At 44.0% G+C, this 24,206-nt stretch overlaps 1 protein-coding gene and 1 pseudogene across 8 annotated transcripts in view; one reads left to right on the top strand and one right to left on the bottom strand.

Moving 5' to 3' along the window:
* Window positions 1-1,847: 1,847 nt before the first annotated feature.
* The window catches only part of LOC129059314 (probable palmitoyltransferase ZDHHC11B), a 65,859-nt gene continuing 43,500 nt past the window's right edge, over window positions 1,848-24,206 (bottom strand). For 6 of the 8 annotated variants that reach the window (XM_054555316.1, XM_054555318.1, XM_054555321.2 and 3 more), the window contains 4 exons: window positions 20,303-20,337; window positions 18,080-18,140; window positions 6,604-6,667; window positions 1,848-2,079 (listed from right to left, as the gene is read on the bottom strand). In XM_054555316.1, coding sequence (XP_054411291.1) covers window positions 6,623-6,667; window positions 18,080-18,140; window positions 20,303-20,337 — 141 coding nt within the window. In that variant the 3' untranslated portion in view covers window positions 1,848-2,079; window positions 6,604-6,622. The remainder of the gene's footprint in view (window positions 2,080-6,603; window positions 6,668-18,079; window positions 18,141-20,302; window positions 20,338-24,206) is intronic. The other 2 variants (XM_054555324.2, XM_054555320.2) reach the window with 1 other exon arrangement.
* On the top strand, window positions 20,863-22,737 carry LOC100456725 (signal peptidase complex subunit 2-like; annotated as a pseudogene).

The following is a 24,206-nucleotide window of genomic DNA, read 5'->3' on the forward strand; positions in this document are numbered from 1 at the left end:
AGGCAGAAGCCTGCTGCAGCAGCAGAGTCCTCACAGAGGTACTCTATGAGGGCAATGCTGGGAGGAGATGCAGGGTTGGAGCCCCACACAGACTCCCCACCAGGGAACTGCCTAGTGGAGCTGTCAGCAGAGGGCTTCTGCCCTCCAGACCCCAGAATGTCTGATCTACTGGCAGCTTGCAACCTCAGCCTGGAAAAGCCACAAGTACTCAACTCTAACCCATGAGATAGGCTGCAGGGGCCACAACCTGCAAAGCCACAGGGGTGGAGCTGTACAAGGCCTTGGGAGCCCACGCCTCACACCAGTGTGCCTCATGGAGTCAGAGGAGATTATTTTGGAACTTTAAGGTTTAATGTCTGCCCTGCTGAGTTTCAGACTTGCTTGTGTCCTGTAGCCTCTTTGTTTTGGCCAATTTCTTCCTTTTGGAATAGGCATGTTTGCCAGTGCCTGTGCCATCATTGTATCCATTCTATCTGGGAAGCAAATCACTTGTTTTTGATCTCACAGGCTCATAGGTGGAAAGAACTCATCTCCAGATGAGACTTTGGACTTGGCATTTTTGATTGAGTTGATCCTGGAATGAGTTTAGACTTTCAGGGACTATTGAGAAGGGATGATTATATGTTGCAAGGTGAGCTGGACATGAGATCTGAGGGACCAGGGATGGAATGATATAGCTTGGAGGTTTGTCCCCTCCAAATCCCGTGTTGAGATGTAATCCCCAGTGTTGGAGGTGGGGCCTGGTGGGAGGTGTTTGAATCACGGGAGCAGGTTCCTCATAAATAGTTTAGTGCCATCCCCTTGGTGATGAGTGAGTCCTTGCTCTGGTAGTTCACTTGAGATCTGGTCATTTAAAAATGTATGGCGCCCCCCAACCCCACCACTCTCGCTTGCTCCTGCTCTCACTACAGGATGTGTTGGCTCTCACCCCACCTTCGGCCACGACGGAAACTTCCTGAGGTCTCACCAGAAGCCAAGCAGATGCCAGCACCATGCTTCCTGTACAGCCTGCACAACTGTGAGTCAGTTTAACCTATGTTTTTAAATAAATTACCCAGCCTCAGGTATTTCTTTACAGAAACACAAAAACAGCCCAATGCACACAGTAAATTATAGATATATTTGGAAAACTGATTATCTTTTAAAATATGACTACTAAACAGACTAAAAGGCAGAGTTCATTAAAATACAGAGGATGCCTCTGGTTCTCTGGTATTGACTCTTTTTGTCTACTAAGATAAGAAGTCTGGGCTAGGCTGAAAAACTTAGAATCCAGGTCTGGGGTTTCCAGGTACTATGCTCCCATTTCCCAGTACTGTGCTCCCATTTCCCAGTACTGTGCTCCCATTTCCCAGTACTGTGCTCCCAATTCTCAGTACTGTGCTCCCATTTCCCAGTACTGTGCTCCCAATTCTCAGTACTGTGCTCCCATTTCCCAGTACTATGGGCTCCCCCTTCCCAGTACTGTGCTCCCATTTCCCAGTGCTGTGAGCTCCCATTTCACAGTACCGTGCTCCCATTTCCCAGTCCTGTGCTCCCATTTCCCAGCGCTGTGTACTCCTCTTTCCCAGTACTGTGCTCCCATTCCCCAGTACTCTGTGGTCCCATTCCCCAGTACTCTGTACTCCCATTTCCCAGTGCTGTGCTCCCATTTCTCAGTACTGTGCTCCCATTTGTCAGTACTGTGATCACAGGTGTGAGCCAACATGCCCAGCCCATCAGCTCTTCTTAAGCAGCAAGAGGCCCTACAGTGGGCTGGCTGGCTGGACAGCACAGTTAAGCAGGTGGCTGCATCCTCTGCAGTTGCTGGCAGCCCATCATCCTGGAGATGGAAACCCTCCTGCAAGGCTGGTTCTTCTTTGGGTGTGATGAAGATGATGACAGAGATGGATGCTGGGCTCTGAGGGTCCTGGTTCCTTCGAAGGACATCCAGGGTCCTCTGAGATGATGGGCTCTGGTTGCTGGCCTGTAGCATGGGTAGGAGCAGGAAGCTTTGCAAGGTAGACTCTACAGGCAGGACCTTGATGGAGGGGTGGGGTTTCAGGGTGGAAGACCTGGATCACAGGGGCACCTCAGCTCCTGCAGGACAAAACAAAGTCACTCTTTGAGCAGCCACCAGGGAGGGAGCTCAGCTCTACTTGGGATGGAAACCCACCGGTGGCTTTTACCCCACCCTCTTGCCTGGAGAGGCAGGGCTGCTTTCTGGGCAGATCATCAGCTTGGCTTAGACACAGAGCCCCACTCCCAGCTGGGTCTAGTGAGAGTCCTCCTGAGCCAGGCTCCTGCCCTCCCCATCCTTCCAGAAAGCTTAGAGATGAGGACATCACTGACAGAGGCCATTTTCTGTTCTTCTTCTTGGGAAATACATCTTTTTGAAAGATAACCCGTCTTTTATCGCTAGATATTTTAAAAAATATTTTCTGTGCCCGGGCATGGTGGCTCACGCCTGTAATCCCAGCACTTTGGGAGGCCGAGGCGGGTGGATCACGAGGTCAGGAAATCAAGACCTTCCTGGCTAATATGATGAAACCCCGTCTCTACTAAAAATACAAAAAATTAGCCGGGTGTGGTGGCGGGCACCTGTAGTCCCAGCTACTTGGGAGGCTGAGGCAGGACAATGTCGTGAACTCGGGAGGCAGAGCTTGCAGTGAGCCAAGATTGGGCCACTGCACTCCAGCCTGGGTGACAGAGCAAGACTCCGTCTAAATATATATGTATATTCTTTGTTTATGGCATTTATCAATTGAATTATGTTGTGTCTAGAATTTTATTTCCCCTTCTTGGATTCACTGGGCTTTATGAATCTGTGAGTTGGTGTCTTCTAACAATGTTGGCAAATTCTCAGCCAAATCTCCTTAAATACGACCTCTTCCCAATTTTCTCTCTTTTCTCTTACTGGGACTCTAAACATAACATAGCCTTCAAACTGTATTCTCATTAATTTTTTTCACATTTTGCATTTTTGTCACTTTGTATCTATTTCAGTAATTTGTTCATCTCTAGATTCGAGTTCTCTAATACACTTTTCAACTGTGTCTAATTTGTTGTTAAATCAATCCACTTTAAAAAATATCAGTGATATTTCTCATTTCTATAAGTTTTATTTGGTATTTTTCCAAATCTGCTTTGTAATTTAAAAAATAGTTTTCTGTTCTCTTCACGTATTTCTGACTTTGTGTTTTCTTTATGTTTTGGTCTGCCAAATTCAACATCTGAAATATTTATGTGTCTGTTTCTACTATGGTTTCTGCTGCTTCTCACTCATAGTGCTTTATTTTCACGTGTGGTGGGTTGTTTTTCATTGAGAATTGCTTCTTTGCTTTGTAGTTTTATTTGTGAGAAATCTTTGAGGCTTAGGATGAAGGTTTGTTACTCAGAAGGAACTATGCTTGGCCCCTGGGAATGACCAGTTCAGAATCACTCTCTGTTAAATTCTCAGCTTGGGGACTTTTGGTCACCCACCTCGCACAAAGTTAGGGAGAACCTGTTGCTCCAAATACTCGGCAGTGATTTTTCTCTTTTTCTTACAGCTCTAGGGCTTGAGATGACTGATCCCTCCTGATTCCTTTGCGGGTGGAGAAGTGAGTTGCTTCTAGTTTGCCACTGCAATGAGAGCACCACCCTCTGGGGGTCCTAACTTTAAGAGATTACTGATTGGCTTGCCATTTTGGCAGTGCTCTCAGCTTGATCTTCCCTTTCTACCTCTTGTAAAGCTGAAAATGAAGTTCACCAGGTTTTGCAAATGCCCTCAGGGCAAGGGCCAGCTGCACTCCCCACTAGATTTCTCTTTGGGTTCCTCTGTGCCTTCAACCCTGGCCTGAGAATTCCTTATGTCTCCTCAGTTCATTAATCCCTTTAAGAATACTTACACTCGCACTCACAGGGACACGGACACGCATGCGTGTGCACACACACATCCTTAACTTGCTCAGTTTCAGAGCATTGTCCGATTCTCGTAAGTAACTTGCCACATGACTAGAACCTCCGGCTTCATTTCACTCCTTTCTTTCCCCTCCCTTTTCCCTTTATGCCATCAGTCTGTATTCCACGATCTGTAAAATCTACCTTAAGTCCTTTCTGGGATTATGTAAAAATCAGACAACTCTCCTAGCCACCATCTCCTTTTCTAGAGATAGGAGTGACTGACTCCTACACCACAGGCACTTTGGAAGGGTAAGGTGTAATACTGAAGAAGTGTTTCGTGTGGTCTACAGTAATTCACAACTGTAAGACGTTATCACAGTAAACATTTGCTGTTTAAAACCTTAGTGGTGAATATTTTTTTTTTGAATGAGGCTAAATCATTTCAAAAGCACTCTAGGAAGACCAGATGCCTTTGAAATGATTTAGCCTAATTCAAAAATAATGCAAATGATAAAGAACATGCAAATGATAAAGAACATGCAAATGATAAAGAATGTGACCTGAAATTATCTGCAACTTCAGCAGACAAGCTGTGGTTGGCTGAGTTTGGGCTTCTACAAAACACACTGAACCATCTTGTTTCAATCACTAATCAAGCTCTGCCATGGGAGCTTGCTCTTTGCTATGGTTTGACCATCTGACCCTTCCAAACCTTATGTTGAAATTTGATCTCCAGTGTTGGAGATGGGGCCTCATAGGATGTGTTTACGTCATGGAGGTGGACCCCTAATGAACAGATTAATGCCCTCCCTCTGAAGGGAGTGAGTTCATGCTCTAGTAGTTCTTGCTCTGACCAACCCATGAGACCTTGTTGTTCAAAAGGGCCTGGGGCCTCCTCCAGCCCTTTGCCTCCTCTCTCTCCATGTGATCTCTGCACATGTCAGCTCCCTTCCCCTTCTGCTGTTAGTGCAAGAAGGCTGAGACCCTCACCACATGCAGAGCTCAATCTTCAACTTTTCAGCCATCAGAATCATAAGCCAAACACGATTTTTCTTTATAAATTGCCCAGGTTCAAGTATTTCTTTGTAGTAACACCAAAGGACTAAGACATCCCTTGTGTCCATCACTGTTAGTCACTGTTGCTCACGGAAGGGAGTCCACAGCTCCATTTGATGCTCACATGGAAGGATGTCCACAGAAGCTGTCAGTTGTTTGCAGATTATTTGCAAGTTGACGCTTCACCCAAGTGTCCAGCTCCACTTCTCGGGCTCTGCTACTCCTCAGCCGTTTCACTGTTGCACACAAAGGAAATGGTGGAAGCAGCACGTAGACTCAGGCGCTGTTCTGTAGACATTCTACATGAGCTCAAGTTGTAGCTTCTTAAGTTTGTCCTCCATATCACTGAGACAATTTTTTACAGCACCAATTCTTCTTTCCTTGAAAGATTTTAATTTTGCAACTTCATGGTCGGTTTCTTGCAATCTTTCCATATCTCATTCATCTCCCCTTTAATCTCAGTGGATTTGTCTTCTCATCTCAACTTGTCTCCAATTATGAGTTTGACTCCTGCCTCATTAAGACCCTGTGCTATGCATCTCAAACACTTTTTTTATCTAGAGAACAATTTTCACAGGTTTGCTGTCTCTCTGGGCTTTCACGGTGATGTCTATTCCCAGTTCTGCAAAATTTTCACAGGATATACACAGAACCATGAGTCCTGCTCTCTTGTCCTCTAGGGTGCTGGTCAGGACTGTGCTGCTGGGAGACCTTCAGCTTCCTCAGGGCTCTATGGCACCCAGACAGCTGTGGGAAGCTGCCTGGAGCACAGGAACTCTGAGGATATCAGGGCTTTTGATGTTTTGCCCAATCATTGGGCTTTTCTTGTATGGATCTTGCCTTTCAGGATACAGTGTGCCCTATACCCTTTTCCTGTCCAGCTAGCTTTTGGGAGGTGCCTCTCTCAAGCATTGTGAGAAGGCAGGTACTCAATGGTAGAGTTCAGGGTGGAAAGGAGCTTGCTTTGCCTTGGAAAGCCAAGGTAACACCTTAGAGAAAGTGTTGCAGTCTCATTTTAAGGTATAATCATGTCTCACATTTCTTAGCTGAGGGGATATAGTAGTGGAGGGAGAGCATGCCCCTCTGTTTTCAAGTGCTCAGTCTTCCTATTCTGATGGCAGAGCATGTCTGGATGGTTTGCCAACTCATGTGTGGGCCTGATAACAAATTCCTTTAGCCTTCTAGTGAGTAAACTTTCCCCCTGATTCTGGAAGTAAATGATCATTTGTTTCACAGTTAAATTTCACTGCATTCTATGGATGGTCCTAAATGTTTGAGCAGAAAGCAGGGATAGGTAGGGTCAGAGGCATCTAATCAGAAACCATCTCAAAATGGCAGGTGTTCATTATTTAAAGTTCTTAGATCAGTACAATTGGGTGAAAATAATTCTTAGTTTAGACTTAAAGGCAAGTATAGAAATGAGCAGTGTACAATCTATACATTGTTTACTGCCTAGAAAATAAAGATGAACTGATACTCTCACAGCTCGGCTGCCATGCACTACTTCTGAAGATGGACACACGGTTCCTCTTCTGGGGTTACTGTTGACATCAAGAGACAAGGAAACGACAAGCAGCCCAGCCCTTGAGTTTGCATTGGTCATTTTTTAAAGAAGGTATTTCACCCTCTAGAGAACCAAACTTGGGTAGATTTCAACATGACCCGCACTACCACGTATCTTACCTGAATCTCAGTCTTCCTTTCAGCACTGTCGGTTTTCATGGGCTCTGTTGTTTCTTGTTGCAGCCTGTTTGCAATATTCAGAAAGAGAAACAACAGAGAACGCATGATGTAATACTTGTTATACTGCCAAAGCGCACAAAACGTGTAAACAAGAGTACATTTTAGAGATTAGCTTGTGACGTGGGCAATCACTTCACCTCTCTGAGTTTCAGAGCCTTCATTTTTGTGAAGATAGTAATATGACCGCACTGCTGAAAGAATGTTGCTTTTTTCTTCTGCCTGTGTGCTGATATAGAGACAAAGAGTGCTTTCCCTGAGAAATAAGAGGGTCTTATGGTAGCCAAGGAGGCTCGTTTGGATTTCCAGCATGAAAAGTGGGGAAATGTGGGGCCCACAGGAGGTCAGCTCATGCCTGGTACCTTCTTCTCACAACTCTTGCTTGATTGTGGTGAGTTCTGGCTATCAGGGAGCCATAAGTGTTTTTATAACCACATCTTGAGTACAGGTGTTTTGTTCTCTGCCCTGATGCTACACTAGCCCAGCCAGCCAATGACTTGATTGTTTATGCATGCTGGCCAGCTGGCAGGAGAAGTGACCGTGTTGCTGCCCAGACTTTCCAGAGGGTTGGAGATCTGGCTTAACTTGCAACGCTGAATGTGTCAGGAATTAGAGACCAGAGATGCACAAAATTTTGCTTTGAAAGGTTTTGAAAGACCCACAAGCAAAAAAGTCACTAGGAGACTTCTGAATCAAAACAGCATATCCATCACATGTTATAGTCTCCCTTCTCTGATCCAATCCTTAAAAATTGTAATCAGGATATAAACGGATCCATAAATGAGTAAGAACAAGACATCAAAGAAAAGCAAGAGGGAAACCTTTGTTGGATCAGAAATGATGACTCCTAGAAGGGAAGCATGCAAATGGGAGCCGATGCAGAAGGCCATGGTCAGGAGTGTGCTGCAGAACCTGGAAGAGGCCCCCAGGAATCACCACAGAGGAGCAGTGGATGCTCAGCTGGGCAGGGCTCCTGATGGGGTGGTGAGCTGGGGGACTTGCAGGCTGAGCAGCCAGGCACTGACTGCTGCTGCAAAACTTCTCAAACCATAGGCAACAACGGGAGTGTCTGCCACCAGATTATTGCAGGGGGAGCAGTAGTCTTGGTAGACACAGGAAAGTGCAAGGAAAAAATGCACACAAGGAAGTGACAGGACTCAGTAAGCAAAGGAGAGCTGAGGGATCACCAAGCGAATCCAAAAATTACTGAGAATAAAGAGAAAATAAAATATTAATTTCAAATGAAAATAAAAGCATGACAAAGTATGGTAGGTGAAATGGTGGAGGATTGTGACATACAGGTTGCTGGGGAAGAATGTAGATAACTGGGTTGTAAAAGTGTGTTCAAGTATGTATATAAAAAAGCAGAGGAAGTTTATCCAAGGACAAAATGGTATTGTAGAAAGCTATAGAGGCTGGTCCTTCCACTGGAACAACCATTGAGCTATAAAGAGCAATTGCAATGAATTATTTGGAAACTCTGGAACCTGGTCAGACATGTATGGGAGAGTGCTTGAAGAAAGGAGAAGCTGGGCCAGGTGTGGTGGCTCACACCTGTAATCCCAGCACTTTGGGAGGCCGAGGTGGGTGGATCATGAGGTCAGGAGATCGAGACCATCCTGGCTAACATGGTGAAACTCCATCTCTACTAAAAATACAAAAATACCAAAAAAAAAAAAAAAAAAAAAAAAAGCTGAATGTGGTGGCGAGTGCCTGTAGTCCCAGTTACTCGGGAGGCTGAGGCAGGAGAATGGTGTGAACCTGGGAGGTGGAGCTTGCAGTGAGCGGAGATTGTGCCACTGCACTCTAGCCTGGGCGACAGAGCAAGACTCTGTCTCAAAAAAAAAAAAAGAAGGAGAAGCTGTTGGTCTTTCGTGAATGGTGTACATGAGCCAGCTACCGCCTCGATTTCTTAGTCTTCCTGTGGCTATAAGGGCAGCAACCTACATTCTTGGAGCAGCTGGCTGATGTCAGAGTGAGCATCAGGGACCTTGTCCTCAATAAATTTCAGGTGGTACATTTTGGTTACTCTGGTGGTGCCCTGAGGGATCAATACAGAGGCTTGCCTTGGTGTTTGATCCACTTGGCAGCAGTGGCTTCCTCCAGCAGCATCCATTGGAAGATTTAAAGAGACAGATATTCTCCCTTGTTTGTAGCTAGATATTTGAGGAAATCTTTGATAGTTCACTAACTGGTCATAGAGATAAAGGAAGAGCAACTTCAGTGACAAGAAATACACATTTTGCAAAACTAGTTTGAAAAGGGCACAAACTGATGGTTCTAGCCTTTAACAAGAGAAAATTCATAGTCCCAGAGGAGGAGAAGCACTTGATTTTTAGAGTTACCACATTATGATACACAGAATATCCAGTTTTTAACAAAAAATTATAGAACATACAAAGAAAAAGAATAATATGGGCCACTCACAGGAGAAAAAGACTTGGCATAAACTATGTCTGTGAAAGCTCAGACATTGGAATTACTAGTCAAAGACATTAAATCAGCTGTCTTAAATATGCTCAGTGAACTAAAGGAAGACACTGACAATTAAATAAAGTAGGAAAATTACATATGAGCAAATTAGATTATTAATAGAGATCGAAATTATATATTTTTTTAAAACCAAAAAGAAACTGGAGCTGGAAAGTACATAACTGAAAGAAAAAGTTCATTAGAAGAATTCAACAGATTTGAACAAGCAGAAGAAAAGATCAGCTAACTTGAAGACAACCGAAATTATCCAGTCTGAGGACCAGAAAAAAAAAAAAAAGAATGAAGGAAGATGAACAGAGCTTGAAGGATTTGTTAGACACCATCAAGGGTACCAACATATGCAACATAGGAGTCTCCAAAGGAGAAGTGAAAAGGAAAGAGGCAGAAAAAATACAGTGTTCCCCCATTATCAGCAGTTGTGTTTTCTGCACTTTCAGTTACCTCTGGGCAACCAGTCCAATAATATTAAATGGAAATAAACAATTCACAAGTTTTAAATTGTGTGTAGTTCTGAGTAGCATGATGAAATGTCATTCTGCCCTGCTGTGCCCATCCAGGACATGAATCATCCTTTTGTCCAGCGTATCTATGCTGTATACACTATCTGCCCATTAATGTACAGGAAAAAACATAGTGTATACAGGGTTTGGTACTATCTACAGTTTCAGATACTTACTGGCAGTCTTGGAACGTATCCCCCACAGATAATGGGGGAGCAGGAGACTACTCTATTTAAAGAAATAATGGCTGAAAACTTTCCAAATCTAATTAAAGAAATGAATCTACACATCCAAGGAGCTCCATGAATTCCAAGCAGGCTATACACCAAAAGATCTACGCCAAGACACATTACAGTTAGATTGTCAAGACATAGACAATGAGAGAATTTTGAAGGCAGGCAGAGAGAAGTGACTAACCAGAATCAAGAGATCCTCAACAAAATTATCAGGTGATTTCTCATTAGAAACTAAGGAGGCTCAAAGGCAGTGGGGTGACATATTTAAATGCCCTGGAAGGGGGAAAATACCTGTCAACCAAGAGTTCTATATGTGACAAATCTATCCTTCCAGAATAAAGCAATAACTAAGACATTCTCAGATAGACAAAAATTGAGGGAATTCATTATCAGTAGACCTACCCTAAAAGAAATGTTAAAGAAATTATTTAGTCTTAAATGAAGAGACACTAGACAGTAACTCAAAACCATACAAAGAAATAAAGAACATTGGTAAAGAAATAAAGAACATAGGTAAATATACAAGTCAATAATATTGTACTTTTGGTTTGTAACTCTTTTTTTCTATATAATTTGAAAGCCAAATTCATAATACAATCATTATAAATATTGTTAATGGGTGCACACTGTATAAAGATGTAATCAATGACAACAGCAATATAAAGGGTGAGGGATTGAGATGGATAAAAGCAGTGTTTGTGTACTATTGAAACTAAGTTGGGGCTGACTGTAGTGGCTTACTCCTGTAATCCCAGCCTTTGGGAGGCTAAAGTGGGAGGATCTTGTGAGACCAGGAGTTCAAGTCCAGCCTGGCAACATAGTGATACCCCATTTCCACAAAAGATAATTTAAAATTAGCCAAGTGTGGTGATGTGTGCCTGTAGTCCTGGTTACTTGGAAGGTTGAGGTGGAAAGATTGCTTGAGCCCAGGAGTAGGAAGTTGCAGTGAGTTATGACTGCGTACTCCAGCCTGGGCAACAGAGTGAGTCCTGTCTCAAAAAAAAATCTAAGTTGGTATTCAAACTAGGGTGTTATAAGTTTAAGACATTAATTATTATCCCCAATGTAACCACTAGGAAGATAATTAGAAAATGTACAAAAAATAAAGAACAAAGGGATCAAAATGGAACATTACAAACATTCAACTAAAGATATTTTAAATGGGCAGGAATTGAGAAATAAAAATATATATGATATACACAATGCAAAAAGCTAAATAGCAGAAGTGAATCATTTCTTATCAGTAATTACTTTAAACTATATACATACATATATATATATATATATATATATATATATACACACACACAGATAGATAGATTGAACTTTTTAATTAAAAGTCAGAGATTGGCGGATTGGATTTTTAAAAAGCTGAAGTGCCTGTGGACAAAGATGCTGAGTTAAAGGAGATTGTCTTCCTTACTGAGTAACAGAGAAGCTCCCGGGCCACAAGATATGGAGGGTCCCAGGGGCAAGGGTGAGGAGCGAGGATGGGGGTGGGATGTGAGGTTAAGCACAAGGGTTGTAGCTAAGTGTCCATATATGGAACATGTTGCTGACCCCACACAGCAAGCAGCTAGCCTCTGCCACCCCACAGGAGATAAGAAGGGTCTGACGTCAGGACACCAGAGGTGTGGCAGGTGGGAGAATGGGGGAGGTGCTGGAAAGGAAAGAGTGGGGCTAGTGACCATAATACTGAATAACTAGAGCCTTTCGTGGGAGAGGGAGTACTTACATCTCAGAACTTACTAAGCTATGGGAAGTAAGATGATAAGAAATTAGTGCAGGGATAGACAAACTGATGAGTGGAATTGACTAGACAGCCCAGAAATCGACTCAAATACGTGCATAAATGGAATTCAGGACAGAAGCAGCTTTTTATGCCAGTGGGGAGAGGACCTACTCAATGAATGGAGCTGGAAACAATACAAATCCGTAGAGGAAAGAATGAAGTTAGATCTCTACCTCACACCATACACTGAAATCAACCAAAGATAAAGACTTGGCTCTCAAAATCAAAACTGAAAACCCTTAGTAGAAATAATAGATGGCTATCTTTTGGATATTTTGGTGGAAAGATTCATTAATCAAGAACAAAAAGCATTATTTATACAATATGTATAAACATGACTATATTGTCATGCATGAGCTGGTTTCTAGAATGGTATATTAAATTAAACATGGAGTTAAGCTGCACATGGACAGACTCTATCTGTAATTCACCCAACTGACAAAAGGTTTGTATAAAGAATATATAAAAACTCATATAAATCAATAAGAAAAGCACAAAGAGTCCAATGGAAAAATGGACTAGGGACATGAGCAAGTGATTCACGGAAGAGAAAACTCGTATGGCTCACATGTGTTCAGATTCATTAATAATGAAGGAAATACTGAAGTAGGCCACAATAAGCCACCAGTTCACACTACTCAACTGTCAATTCCAAGTGTTGGAGAGGACACGAAGCAATAGGAATTCTTATACCCTGCTGTGAGAGTGTAACATGTGCAACACCTTTAAAAAACTGTGGCCTTATCTCTGAGAGCTGGACATTCTAGCAATTGCACCACTAGGAATAGCCTCAGGAGAAATGGTTGCACCTGTACAACAGGAGATCTGTCAAGATCGAGCAGCACAGCTGGGTAGCAAAAAACTGGAAGCCATCTCCATGCCCAACCATACCAGAGGGGTAATTAAGTGTGGTACAGGGTGGAACAGCCACAGAAGCAAACACAAACAGACTACAGCGACACACAATATGGACAGACCTTGGCAATTTAGTACTAAGTGAAAAAAGTGATTCCCCAAAGATTTCAGATACTACATACACACAATGTCCTTTCTGTTAAAAAAAGAAAAAAGAAAAAGTAACCAATGTATTGCACGTACATATGTACTCTTTAGGAATATACATCTATATCTATATAGATATCTAAGGAACAAAATTTGAAGGAAAGCAAGACAATGAAGAACATGAGCGGGGTGCAAGGACTTGGAATGGGGGCCCCAGGACTTGGAATGGGGGCCCCGTTAGCAGACAAAGACGATGTCAGACTCTGCTTTTGTTGTTGGTGCTTCCTCCGCTATCATAAATAAACAAAATACGGAGTCAATGAACGAAGCAGGTCACTCACAGATCAAGGATGAATCTGTTCCCACCGAGGATTGGGATTCGTGTGACTCTGGGCACCTGGGATCCAAAACAAGGGGAAAGAGGCAACCAGCATTCACTGGGCATCCCAAAGCCAGACCCTGGGCAGTGACGTTCACAACTCCAGGAGCTCACACACAACCTTCTTGGGAAGAGATACTAATATCCCCCATTTCCTTGTGAGGAATAGGGGCTCAGAGTGGTTTAAAAACTTATGAGGTTATAGAACCAGCAGCATCTCCACACTGGCCCCAAACCAAGGTCTGTCTGATGCCAAAGTCTAAATGCAGGTTACGATGCCAATTAGTTTCGGATCGCTCTGCTAAGAGGAGCTTTGGATTCCTGTGAAGAGTGAGAGAGGTGGGCCTGGGATGCCTCTGGGGGATATCAGAGCAACAGGATCAGACGCAGGTCCTGGACTGAGCCTGCAGCTAAGAGAAGGCCACAGGCCGGGTCTGGGTGCAGGCCAGTCCCCATCAGACTCTCAGTGACTGTGGCCACTGGGGTTAAGGGCCAGGGTGTGACCTTCCATGGTCAGAATGGGGCTCTCCTAAGTGGACTGAAAGACAAACCCGAGATCTTCAGGTGGGTCCTTCTGAATCTCTGGTGCCACAGAAGGAAAACTGGGCACTGCAGCCCGATGGGGATGGGAGGGGTCAAGTTGTGCAGCCTCCCTCTCGCTGTGCAGCCTCTTGGGAGGGAGCACGCAGGACATCTGAGAGGACCTGCTCCCTTAGCCTTAGACCCTTTGCTGGCTGTATGAGTGCTCAGCTCTCAGTGCAGAGAGACAGCCCTATGGTAGCTGCATCTGCCCTTCTCTCCTCTCCTAGCTCCTCTGCTCTGCCCGAGCTGCCCTCTGGGTGTGGGTTCAGACCTGTCCTCACATCCTGTGCTGTGTCCTCAGTGCTCCCAGCCATGCCCCACTTCCAGGCTCCCTCACTCAGTTCCCCTTGGACGTCTGCATGTGTCTCCAACACACTTACATGTTCCATCTTTTTATTTACTTATTTTGAGACGTAGTCTCACTCTGTCACCCAGGCTGGAGTGCAGTGGCATGATCTTGGCTCACTGCAACCTTCATCTCCCAGGTTCAAGCGATTCTCCTGCCTCAGCCTCCTGAGTAACGGGATTACAGAAGCATGCCACCAAACCCAGCTAATTTTTTTTTTTTTTTTTTTTTTTTTTGAGACAGAGTCTTGCTCTGTCGCCCAGGCTGGAGTGCAGTGGCACAATCTCGGCTCACTGCAAGCTCTGCCTCCTGGGTTCACACCATTCTCCTGCCTCAGCCTCCCAAGAAGCTCGGAGTACAGGTGCCTGCCACTACACCTGGCTAATCCTTTTGTATTTTTAGTACAGACAGGGTTTCACCGTGTTAGCCAGGACAGTACCTCAATCTCCTGACCTCTTGATCTGCTGCCTTGGCCTCCCCACATGCTCCATCTTTTGACCATCAGTTACACACACACACACGCACACTATTTATTCCTCACCTGTCTCCTATATGCACAGTTTCCCAACATTTTATTAAAATTTCAAACCTAAACAAGACTGGAAAAGGCTTTACAAAAAAATAAAAAACAAACAAAACCTGAACCCAGCACCTGCAAGCGACCAGGGCTAATGTTTGTCCTCTGCCCCATGACATAACTGTCTGCCCATCGCTCTGGTCTGCCGCATTTCAGACTGGTTGCAGACATCTGCACACCTCACTGAGATGCACACATGACACTTCTGGCAATGCAGCACCTATTTTTGTGTTCTGTCTGCTTCCGTCACACACACACATATGTGTTTCATAATTGAAAATATTTTCTGTCCCTGACTTTTTCTTCTATCCCACACCCGCGTTTGTTGCTGTTGGAGCAGCACCCTTCAGGACCCTTCCTGTAGATGGTGTGCCTGTGTCCCCCAGATTCACAGGCTGAAGTCCTAACCCCAGCGTTGTGTGTCATAAAGCGGAGCCTTTGGTGTCAGCTCCCGAATGTGGGACCCGGATGACAGGATTCGTGAGTGCCTTCAGAACAGGCATGTGAGTCAGATCTCACTCTCCACTCCCTGCTATGTGAGGACAACCAGAGGAGGCCATTGGAGAACCAGGAAGGGGCTCTCACCAGACACCCGATCTGCCAGTGTCTTGAGCTGGGACTTCCCAGGCTCTGGAATGGTGAGAAATACATGTTTGTTGCCTAAGCCCCCGGTGTGTGGTATTTCTGTTGAAGCAGGCTGAACAGACTAAAACACCTATGAATGCTCACAATTAGTCAAACAAGCAACTCAGAATATTGTTGTAACCTCCGCTGTGGAGGAAGACTCTGTGCTGCTCACTGGAGGGAAGAGGCCAGTGGCTTTAGGGATACCCCAGATGACGAGGTCCTTTCTAGATGCCAAACAGTGGCGGGGCTCAGGCTCAAGCCCTGGGAGGGAGACAGGAGCTCTTCATGATCCCCTCTTCTAGGAAGCTCAGGAGGAAGGAAAGACCATGTGTCAGCAAAGCAGGGTCTCGCTTTGGGGAGGAGCTCACAACAGGCCATTAAGGCTCCAAAGTTCCGGACAAGCACCACTACCGTGGTTTCTGCTTGTCAGCAGATCCCAGGAACAGGCAGCTCCTGGTAGGTTGTGTGAGTGCTAGGAGTGTGCTACACAACAGACACCACCTGGGCATGACGCTCACATGGAAAGCACCCTGGATGCTTGGTAGGGGGATGATGCAAAGGAACAGCTCCAGACTCCACTGGAAAATTAATACAAGCCACTGAATGAGGTGCTGGGGATTAGGGTCTTCACATGGGAAATCCTGCTCCCTGTTCCCACTTTCATTCCAGCTGGTCAGCTACATCCACCCATTCCCTTCGACATCCCACAGCAAACACGCAGACCAGAATACCCCCCATAAGTTTGTCTAATATCCACCACTAGAGATACCATAAATTCCTACACATTTCCCACAAAATAGACCTGTGATTAGCAACATCACACCTCACAGGCACTTAATGAATGGACTTTCCCCCTGTGGCAAAGCATGACATGATTTAAACAAAGTCCCTGATCGCTAGAAACAGACGTTTGTAATGTGCCCAGCAGGCAGAGCCTGAAGTAAAAGGCTGTGAGTGAGTCTATAAGGTGGACCAGCTGGATCCAAACTGTTAGGTGACCCTGGAAGCATATTCTGTGACCAAAAAAAGGGTTATAATGGTAATTTATCACCTGTTGCATCTAGAGGCTTTGTAAACTCATGTGGTGTTGGTGTAACACTTTTCACATTCAACAAGGTTAGCTCATTCTCTTATGGAGAAGACTTGAATGAAATGAAGAAGGCTTCCAACAAAGAGGAATATGATTTAAAGATGGAGTGGTTTATGCCCATCAATATCTTATCTTTTAACGGAACAATGTAGAGTTTAAAACTCAGGTGCCTAAAGAGGTGTATTAAATGATCATTTCATTTAGAAAATGGGTGTAATACACAGAAAAAATGTTAAAAGGGAAGCTGCAGGAAGTGCCAATCAAAATGCCTGCAGTAGCCATTGGTGGGTAGGGGACCGTGAGTGACTTAGGTTTTTACATCAAGAATTTTTGCAACTTCCCTATTTTCTATTTCGAATGTGTACTGATAAAACATATATATTTTTTCAAAGTGAAAGGTTACAATCCTGGTCACAATTAATTTTCTATCATTCTTGCCAGAAATGGATAAAAGAGAAAATGTCTTAGTTTTTATCTAATATTAGAACCATAGGCTATACTTTGAAGTAAAATTCAAAATAACCTGGATTCACTAAATCAAAGAAAACCAATTTACAAGGAAAATTAATGGGTTTTGTGAAAGAGCATTTTCACACTAAGTGATATGTAATCCTTGATTGCTGAAACTAGGCAAAACTCTTCAGCAATTCTCAGGTTTGAGAAATTGATGAATGGGGCACTTCTCCTGGGCTACCTTTTTCTGACCCAGGAAGCTGCCTGCCTCTTGAGCTGCAGAACCCAGCTGGCCTTCCCTGGCCTGGAACTCTGGCACTGACCCCAGCACGTTTCTGTGAAGGGCGGAGCTTCTGGGGCAACTCAGGAAGAGCAAGGCAGGAACTTCCATCCTCTGCCCACCTGGGGGAGACGGACTTCTGGGTCCTTATGTGGCTCCCAGTGGAGTTGGGATGCCAGGGAAACACTATCGGCCACTCTCAAAATCAGGTGTATATTTAATGCAACTTTGCTCCAAATTCCAGGTTTCCTGGAACGGAAACAAAATGTATTTTCCATATAAATTTTAAATAAACTTAGATGAAAAAATTAAAGTTTAAAAATTGTCAAAACTTTTAGAAATGAAAAAACCTGAGAATGTGACTGTCAGACATTACAATGTAGCTCAGGAAGGTCCAGTAATTAAAACAGCATGGTTTAGGACACAGATCAACAAGGCAGAAATAAACGTGTAGAAACAGATCTGAGTCTAGTGCTTATGGCAAGCACTAGAAAAGGGGACCTCTGAATTAGATGGAAAGGTGTATTGTTTCATAAATGAGGTGGTAACCATTAGTTAAGTCTTCAAGATAAAGTAACCTTAGCTCTCTCCCTGTATGCAAAAATAAGTTCAAGATGGCTTGAAAATCAAAATATAAGGAAAATCAAAACAGAAAAATTACAAAAATATCAGCAAAGAGTTCTGGATGATTTTTGTATAACCCTGGAGTAAGAAAGACTTTTTAAAGCAAGACAGGAACATTTGACAACTGACTTCACAAAAATTTATGACCTTCACATTGTAAAAGACATGATAAACACAAAATTTTAAAAGACAGACTGAAAGAAATACGTTGGAAACACACAGATCAGAGAATTACTATCCCTAATGTGCAAAGACCACTTAATATCGACAATACAAACAATTCCATTTAAAAGTGTGCAAACATTTGAAAAGCTAATTCATACAAGAGGAACTGTGAAACGGTAAAAAAACGAATGACAATATGTTCAGTCTCATTAGTAATGAGGAAAATGCACATTGAAACAATTAAAACTGTTATTTGGATAAAACTAAAGATACCTTGCTAATATCTGGTGCTGAAAAGAGTGAGGAAATTGAAGGAAATTTGCGTTGTTCGAACCTTTTGGTAAAGTAAGCAAAAAGAAACTATGAGGATTTAAAATGCAAATGCCCTTTGACTTTTAAGTGTTCTACAGAAACAAAACAATATTGTCAGTATCTGACAACCTTGGCACAAAGGTGCTTCTTGCAATTTTGTTTGCAAAACCTAAACTTGGTCATAAACTTAATATCCCATAGTGAACAACGGTTGACTAAGCCATGGTATATGCACATCATGAGAGGGTGAAGTTCCTGACAAGAAGAAGACACATCTATATGAAACGTCATGAGTGTAATCCATGCCATATTGTTGAAGAAATTAAAATTCAGGAAGGGAGGTGCAGAATATTTTTAACTTATACTATCGTCTTCAAACTGATGCAATGAGCATGTAATAAGGTTATAAGTTCTAAGTATAAGTTAGGTATTAAATTCACCCCCATCTAAATGTTGCTCCATGGCCAGACACAGTGGCTCATGTCTGTAGTCCCAGCACTTTAGGAGGCTGAGGCAGGCAAATCGCCTGAGCTCAGGAGTTTGAGACCAGCGTGGGCAACATGGTGACACCCCATCTCTACAAAAGTCGGCTCAGCGTGGTGGCGTAAGCCTGTGGTCCCAGCTACTTGGGAGGCTGAGGTGGGTGGATTGCAAGAATCCAAGTGGCAAAGGTTATAGTGAGCTGAGATTGTGCCACTGCACTGCAGCCTAGGTGACAGAGTAAGACCCTGTCTCAAAAAAATAATAAAAAATAAAAAATAAATGTTGCTCCATGATCCAGGGCAGCTGGGTTGGGAGGATGAGGCCAGCTGGGTGCACTCATCTGTGAAGGGGAGACCGGGAGACATGCGGTGACCTCAGCAGTCTGGGGTCCCAGGTGCCTCTAGAGGAACCCCGAGCAGCTCCAAGCCATGAGGTGTGGGTGCTCCTTCTTCCCAGCACGAGCAGCCTCCCTCACACACCCTCCCTGAATAATGTCAGCCATGTCTCTGGGCATACGTCCACTGGGCCCTCCCTGGTTTGGCCATCTGGCCCCCCTGAGCAGCATGACCTACTGGAATGGTGGCAGAGACCCCAGAGGTCCTGGGCCAGGACAGCTGCAGCTGCTGGGTGCCCAGAGAGGATGGGGCTGTTCTGTGCAGGCTGGTGCGGGCGCTTCCCCTGTGGGGCCAGCTAGGACTCACTGCAGTGACGAGAGGAGTATGGCAGGCAGGGTGGGGACTGGGATGTGAGGTGAAGGCAGGAAGGAGGCTGTGTCAGTGTGAGACAGAGTGTGTGAGTGTGCATGTGACTGTGTGCGAGTGTGTGTGTGCACGCGTCCTGTGTCTGTGCACCTGGGGTGGTTTGAGCCAATGACTCTTACCTTTCCATTTTATTTTATTTTAGATTGTATTAAATGGTTCTAGATGAAACTTATTGTAGAGTGTAGGAGTGCAATATCTAAACCCTGAAACTCTGGGAAATATTGTATAAAGTTGCTTTTTAAAATATAAAGTTAATATGTGTTCATTTTATGGAAAGGAAAATGAAATAGCAAACAAAGAGTAAATAATTTACTCAGCATCATGTGTGAGTAGATTTCTTATCACTCTATGTTCTGTGAGAAGTGTATCCTGTACTTGAGATTCTCGGGAAGAATATGCATTTGTCATGGCTGCACAATTTTATTTCATCATGGGAACAGGGTACCCTTTAGAATGTGTGCTTAAAACTGGATCATGGTCCTCTTTATAAGGGTCTTCTTTCAGCTTTGTAGTTTGGAGGGTGAAAAAGTGGTGTGCAGTTGGGCTGGAATTGTGCAGTGTTGGGGCAGAGCTGTCATCAGTGGATGTATTTAGAGTTGAAATGACAAGATCTGACTCTCAGTGAAACACTATTAGAAACACTAAAAAACATTCAGGCTCACAACATTACATGTGTTTAAAGAAAGAAAATAACTACGCTTGGCCTTATTTTTGTGCATAAGTTCAAATGTTAGTTATAAAGAATTCTATAATTTTTTCAAGTAAGATCAGTGCAATAAGCTCCATGAATGGCTATAAATGTTGAGTGAAGCATGTCTATTTTCCATTATGTCATCAGATTATTTGAACACGTTAAATAGAGGACATATTTTCCTAAGTAATTTGAGTTAAGGCAAGTGTACAGACAGATAAAACATTCCCATTAAACTTACAAACTTACCCAAGTGTAGATGTACTCGGGGCATCATCTGCTTCCTGTGGGGGAAAGGGAAGCAAAATTCATAGGATGAACAAAGACCTTGTTGACTTTAAACTTATTCTTAAACGAAATTCAAGTTCATTACTAGTCAGTTCTGAGTAATGGTACTTCAAGGTTGCCTGGATCATGGAATAGGATTTCAGTGGTGGCACAGCACCCTTCCTCCCAATCCTTGTATTATGGGCTGAACTATATCCTCCTCCAAATTCATAGGTTGACATCCTGACACCCAGTACCTCAGAACGTGACTACATGTGGAGACGGGATCTTGAAAGAGGTAACTGATGTTAGATGAGGCTATTAGAGTGAGCCCTAATCCAGAGTGACTGGTGTCCTTTTATGAAGGGGAGATGGTGACAGAGACACAAACAGAGGGAAGACTGTGGGAGGACACAGAGAACAGGTGGCCATCTACAAGGCAAGGAGAGAGGCCTTGGGAGAAACCAACCCTGCAGACGCTGCTCTGGGACTTCCAGCCTCCAGATATGTGAGAAAATACATTTCTTGTTCCAACACCCCATATGTGGTCCCAGCTTGTGGAAGCTCTAGCAAAGAAAAACACCTGCTACATGTGCACACACATGTTGTTTTCAGTGCTCTTGGGTAAGAACCTGGGAGTGGGAGTGCTGGGTCATATGATAAGTACATGCTCAGCATCTGAAACTTTGCCAAACTGCTCGCCGATGTGGCATCATTTTCCATCCCCATGAGCAACGGCTGAGACTTCCAGTTCTCCCATGTCTTCACTAACACTTGGTATTGTTCATCTTCTTTTTAATTATCTTTTTTAGAGACAGAGTCTTGCTTTCATTGCTCTTGGGTAAGAATCTGGGGGTGAGAGTGTTGGGTCATATCATAAGTACCTACTCAGCATCAGAAGCTTTGCCAAACTGCTTGGTGATGTGGCATCATCTTTCATCCCCATCAGCAATGGATGAGACTTCCAATTCTCCCACATATTCACCAACACTTGGTATTGTTCATCTTTTTAAAAATTATTTTTTTTAAAGATAGGTTGCCCAGGCTGGTCTCCAACTCCTGGCCTCCAACAATCCTTCTGCCTCCTTGGACTCCCAAAGTGCTGGGATTTCAGGCGTGAGCCACTGGGCCTGGCTTATCTTGTTAATCATTTTTATTGTAGCCTTTCTAACATGGGTGCCATGCTATCTTATTGTGGTTTTAGCTCGTGGATCCCTGATGGGAAATGATGTTGAGCACCTTTTCATGTGCTTTGTCATTCACATTATTGCCTTGTGGAAGTTTTGTATTCAAACCTTTTGCCCATTTGAAAACAGAGTTTTCTTATTACTGAGTTTTGAAAACTCTTTCAATATTCTGGATACAAGTATATGACTTGAAAATATTTCAGTCTGTGGCTTATATTTTCATTCTCTTAAAGGTGTCAATCGAAGGGAAATTTTTAAATGCTTAAAGTCAAATTTATTCTTTTTTTCCGGAAATAGTGTTTTTGGCATCTATCAAAGAAGACACTGCTTAACAGAAGATCACAAAGATATTCTCTGGAGGGAGACTCAGAGGCGGAAAAGATGGCAGCAGCAGCTGCACGGGCTGGAGGAGGGGCGGTAGCGCAGGCGGCGGTGGGGCTGGCGGGGGTTCCAGCTGCGGGACAGGCAGTGGCCGTAGCGGCATGTTGCATAAGTGGAAGATAGGTGATATGCCTGTAAAAACTGACAAGTGGGATGGATCAGCTGTGAAAAACTCTGGATGATTCTGCCAAAAAGATACTTCTGGAAAAATATATATACGTGGAGAATTTTTATGTAATTGACGGTCACCTCACCATCTGTACAATGTCCTGTTGCTTTGCCATAGTGGCTGTGATTTGGGATTATATGCATCCCTTTCCAGAATCCAAGCCCGTTTTGGCTTTGTGATGATGGGAATTCTGACCATTTAGACCTCATCTAAGGAGAAGATCATCTTTCTCGTGGCCCACAGAAAAGAGCCTACAAGAGTGGATTCTGATGCTAGTTGGGAGCTGCCCTCCAGTCTTAAAAGGTTTGATGGCAGATATACCCTGAAGCTCACCTTCATCAGCGGGAGAACAAAGCAGCAGTGGGAAGCCGAGTTCACCAAGTCTATGGCTGAATTTTTTTGACCCTAGTGGGAGACTGGTCATGGATGCATGAGCCTGAAATGTCCAGGCTGCATGACAGTCTCCCCATGGGAAGAAACATCAAATAGCCAATTCTAAAGGTAGCCCTCTTTCTGCTGGATCTTGCTGAATTACTGAACTGGGGGTTGGGGGAGATAAAAAGAACTTAAAATGGGTAAAGAACTGTTAAAAAGTCCATGTTTTGTCCTGAAATGTTAGTCTATTCTGGATACATAGGATTTTCTGACACAGCTATGAGAAGTTGTAGCTCTGATGTCTAGCTGTGGTAACCTCAGTATGCTGTTTGCATTATTTTAATTTGCTTTTCTGCAAAAGCATTTTTGCTAAAAGCTGTACAGACTTTTCCCTTTGTACCTACCAATACTTTATATACCATAGCTTTGTGCCATGCAGCATTTTAAGATTCAATTTTAAAAAATTATTAATGTGTCGCTGACTCTATTAATTCCTATTTCCACATGTGTTTCCTTGAAGAATTCAGGACACAACTCCTTCCGTATGACAGCTTTCCTTCACACACTATTTTTGTGGGTATGTATATATCTCACTTGGGGAAAACTTTAAAAACACATTTTAAAAACACGTAGCTTTTTAATTTGTTTGAAACAGACCTTCTGCCTGTTACATTTTGTGCTCTTAACCAATTTAAGAGGACAACTGTATATTTAGTGTTAAAAAAACATATTCTGTGAGTTTTCTAGGGAGGTTAAACGTTCCTCTCTATATATGAGGTCTCTGATTCCGCATTGCTCTCTAGGTGGTACTGAGCTGTGTGTGTGTGTTTGGCATGCGGTTATGCAGCTGCTGCAGCACACTCATTACAAGCGCTTCCATTTCTTCCCATTGCCTCGCCTTGGCACCTTCCATTTAAGCCAAACACCAGAAATGTAAGGAAGGGCTTGTTTCTGGAGTTTCCAGTTTGTCCCATTCATCTAGTCAGGGTGTCTTCTTTGGACAACGCTGTCTGCAGCCATGGGCCCACTCGAAGGGGAGGCGATGGACTGTAGGTCTGTGGAGCTCAGCACAGGGCTGTGCCACGGATGCAGGTATCAGTGAAGTCACGCTCATTTTCAGACAGAATTCTCCTCCCCGATGTGAACAATGAACCAACGGAGTTGTTTTCACAGGATTGTCCTGGAGCCCACGGAGATGCAGGCTTGGGATTCAACGTGATGCTGAGCGGATCTTCTCTGCTTCAGACCAGGCCTCATGTGGCTTCACGCAAGGGTGACTGTAAATCGTCATCTACACCGAGACGCTACAGAGAGACTGAGGGGACTCACAACTGCACCCCGGCAGCAGGTGTGCACCTGGACGATTGCAGGCAGAGAAAATCCTGTGAGCCCATGTGCCACACAGAGTGAGGGAAATTTGATGGGCGAGTCTGGGTGGGGGCAGGCTGGGGGCTCGATCGGTTTCCACTGAGTGTGTCTCCAAATCTTCGCTGGAAGTGCAGGGAAGGGGCAAGGCTTGGACGCCAGCATCACTGTTCCTCCAGGCCGGCTGATCCCTTTTCATTTCCAAGTCTCAAGAGCCTGTTCCCTGAAGTCCTGGGGAAGTGTGGTGAGGCGACCCTGCCCCAACAGGGAAGGAGAAGACACCTGTAACCTCCAGAAGCTGGCCGCCTCACAAAGCCTGCTCAAATGGATTCCCGCACAGACTAGCACAGTGGCTCATGCCTGTAATCCCCCTGCTATGGGAGGCTGAGGCCAGAGGCTTGCTTGAGAC

This window comes from Pongo abelii, chromosome 4 (genome assembly GCF_028885655.2).
Source record: "Pongo abelii isolate AG06213 chromosome 4, NHGRI_mPonAbe1-v2.0_pri, whole genome shotgun sequence".
Classification (NCBI taxonomy): domain Eukaryota; kingdom Metazoa; phylum Chordata; class Mammalia; order Primates; family Hominidae; genus Pongo; species Pongo abelii.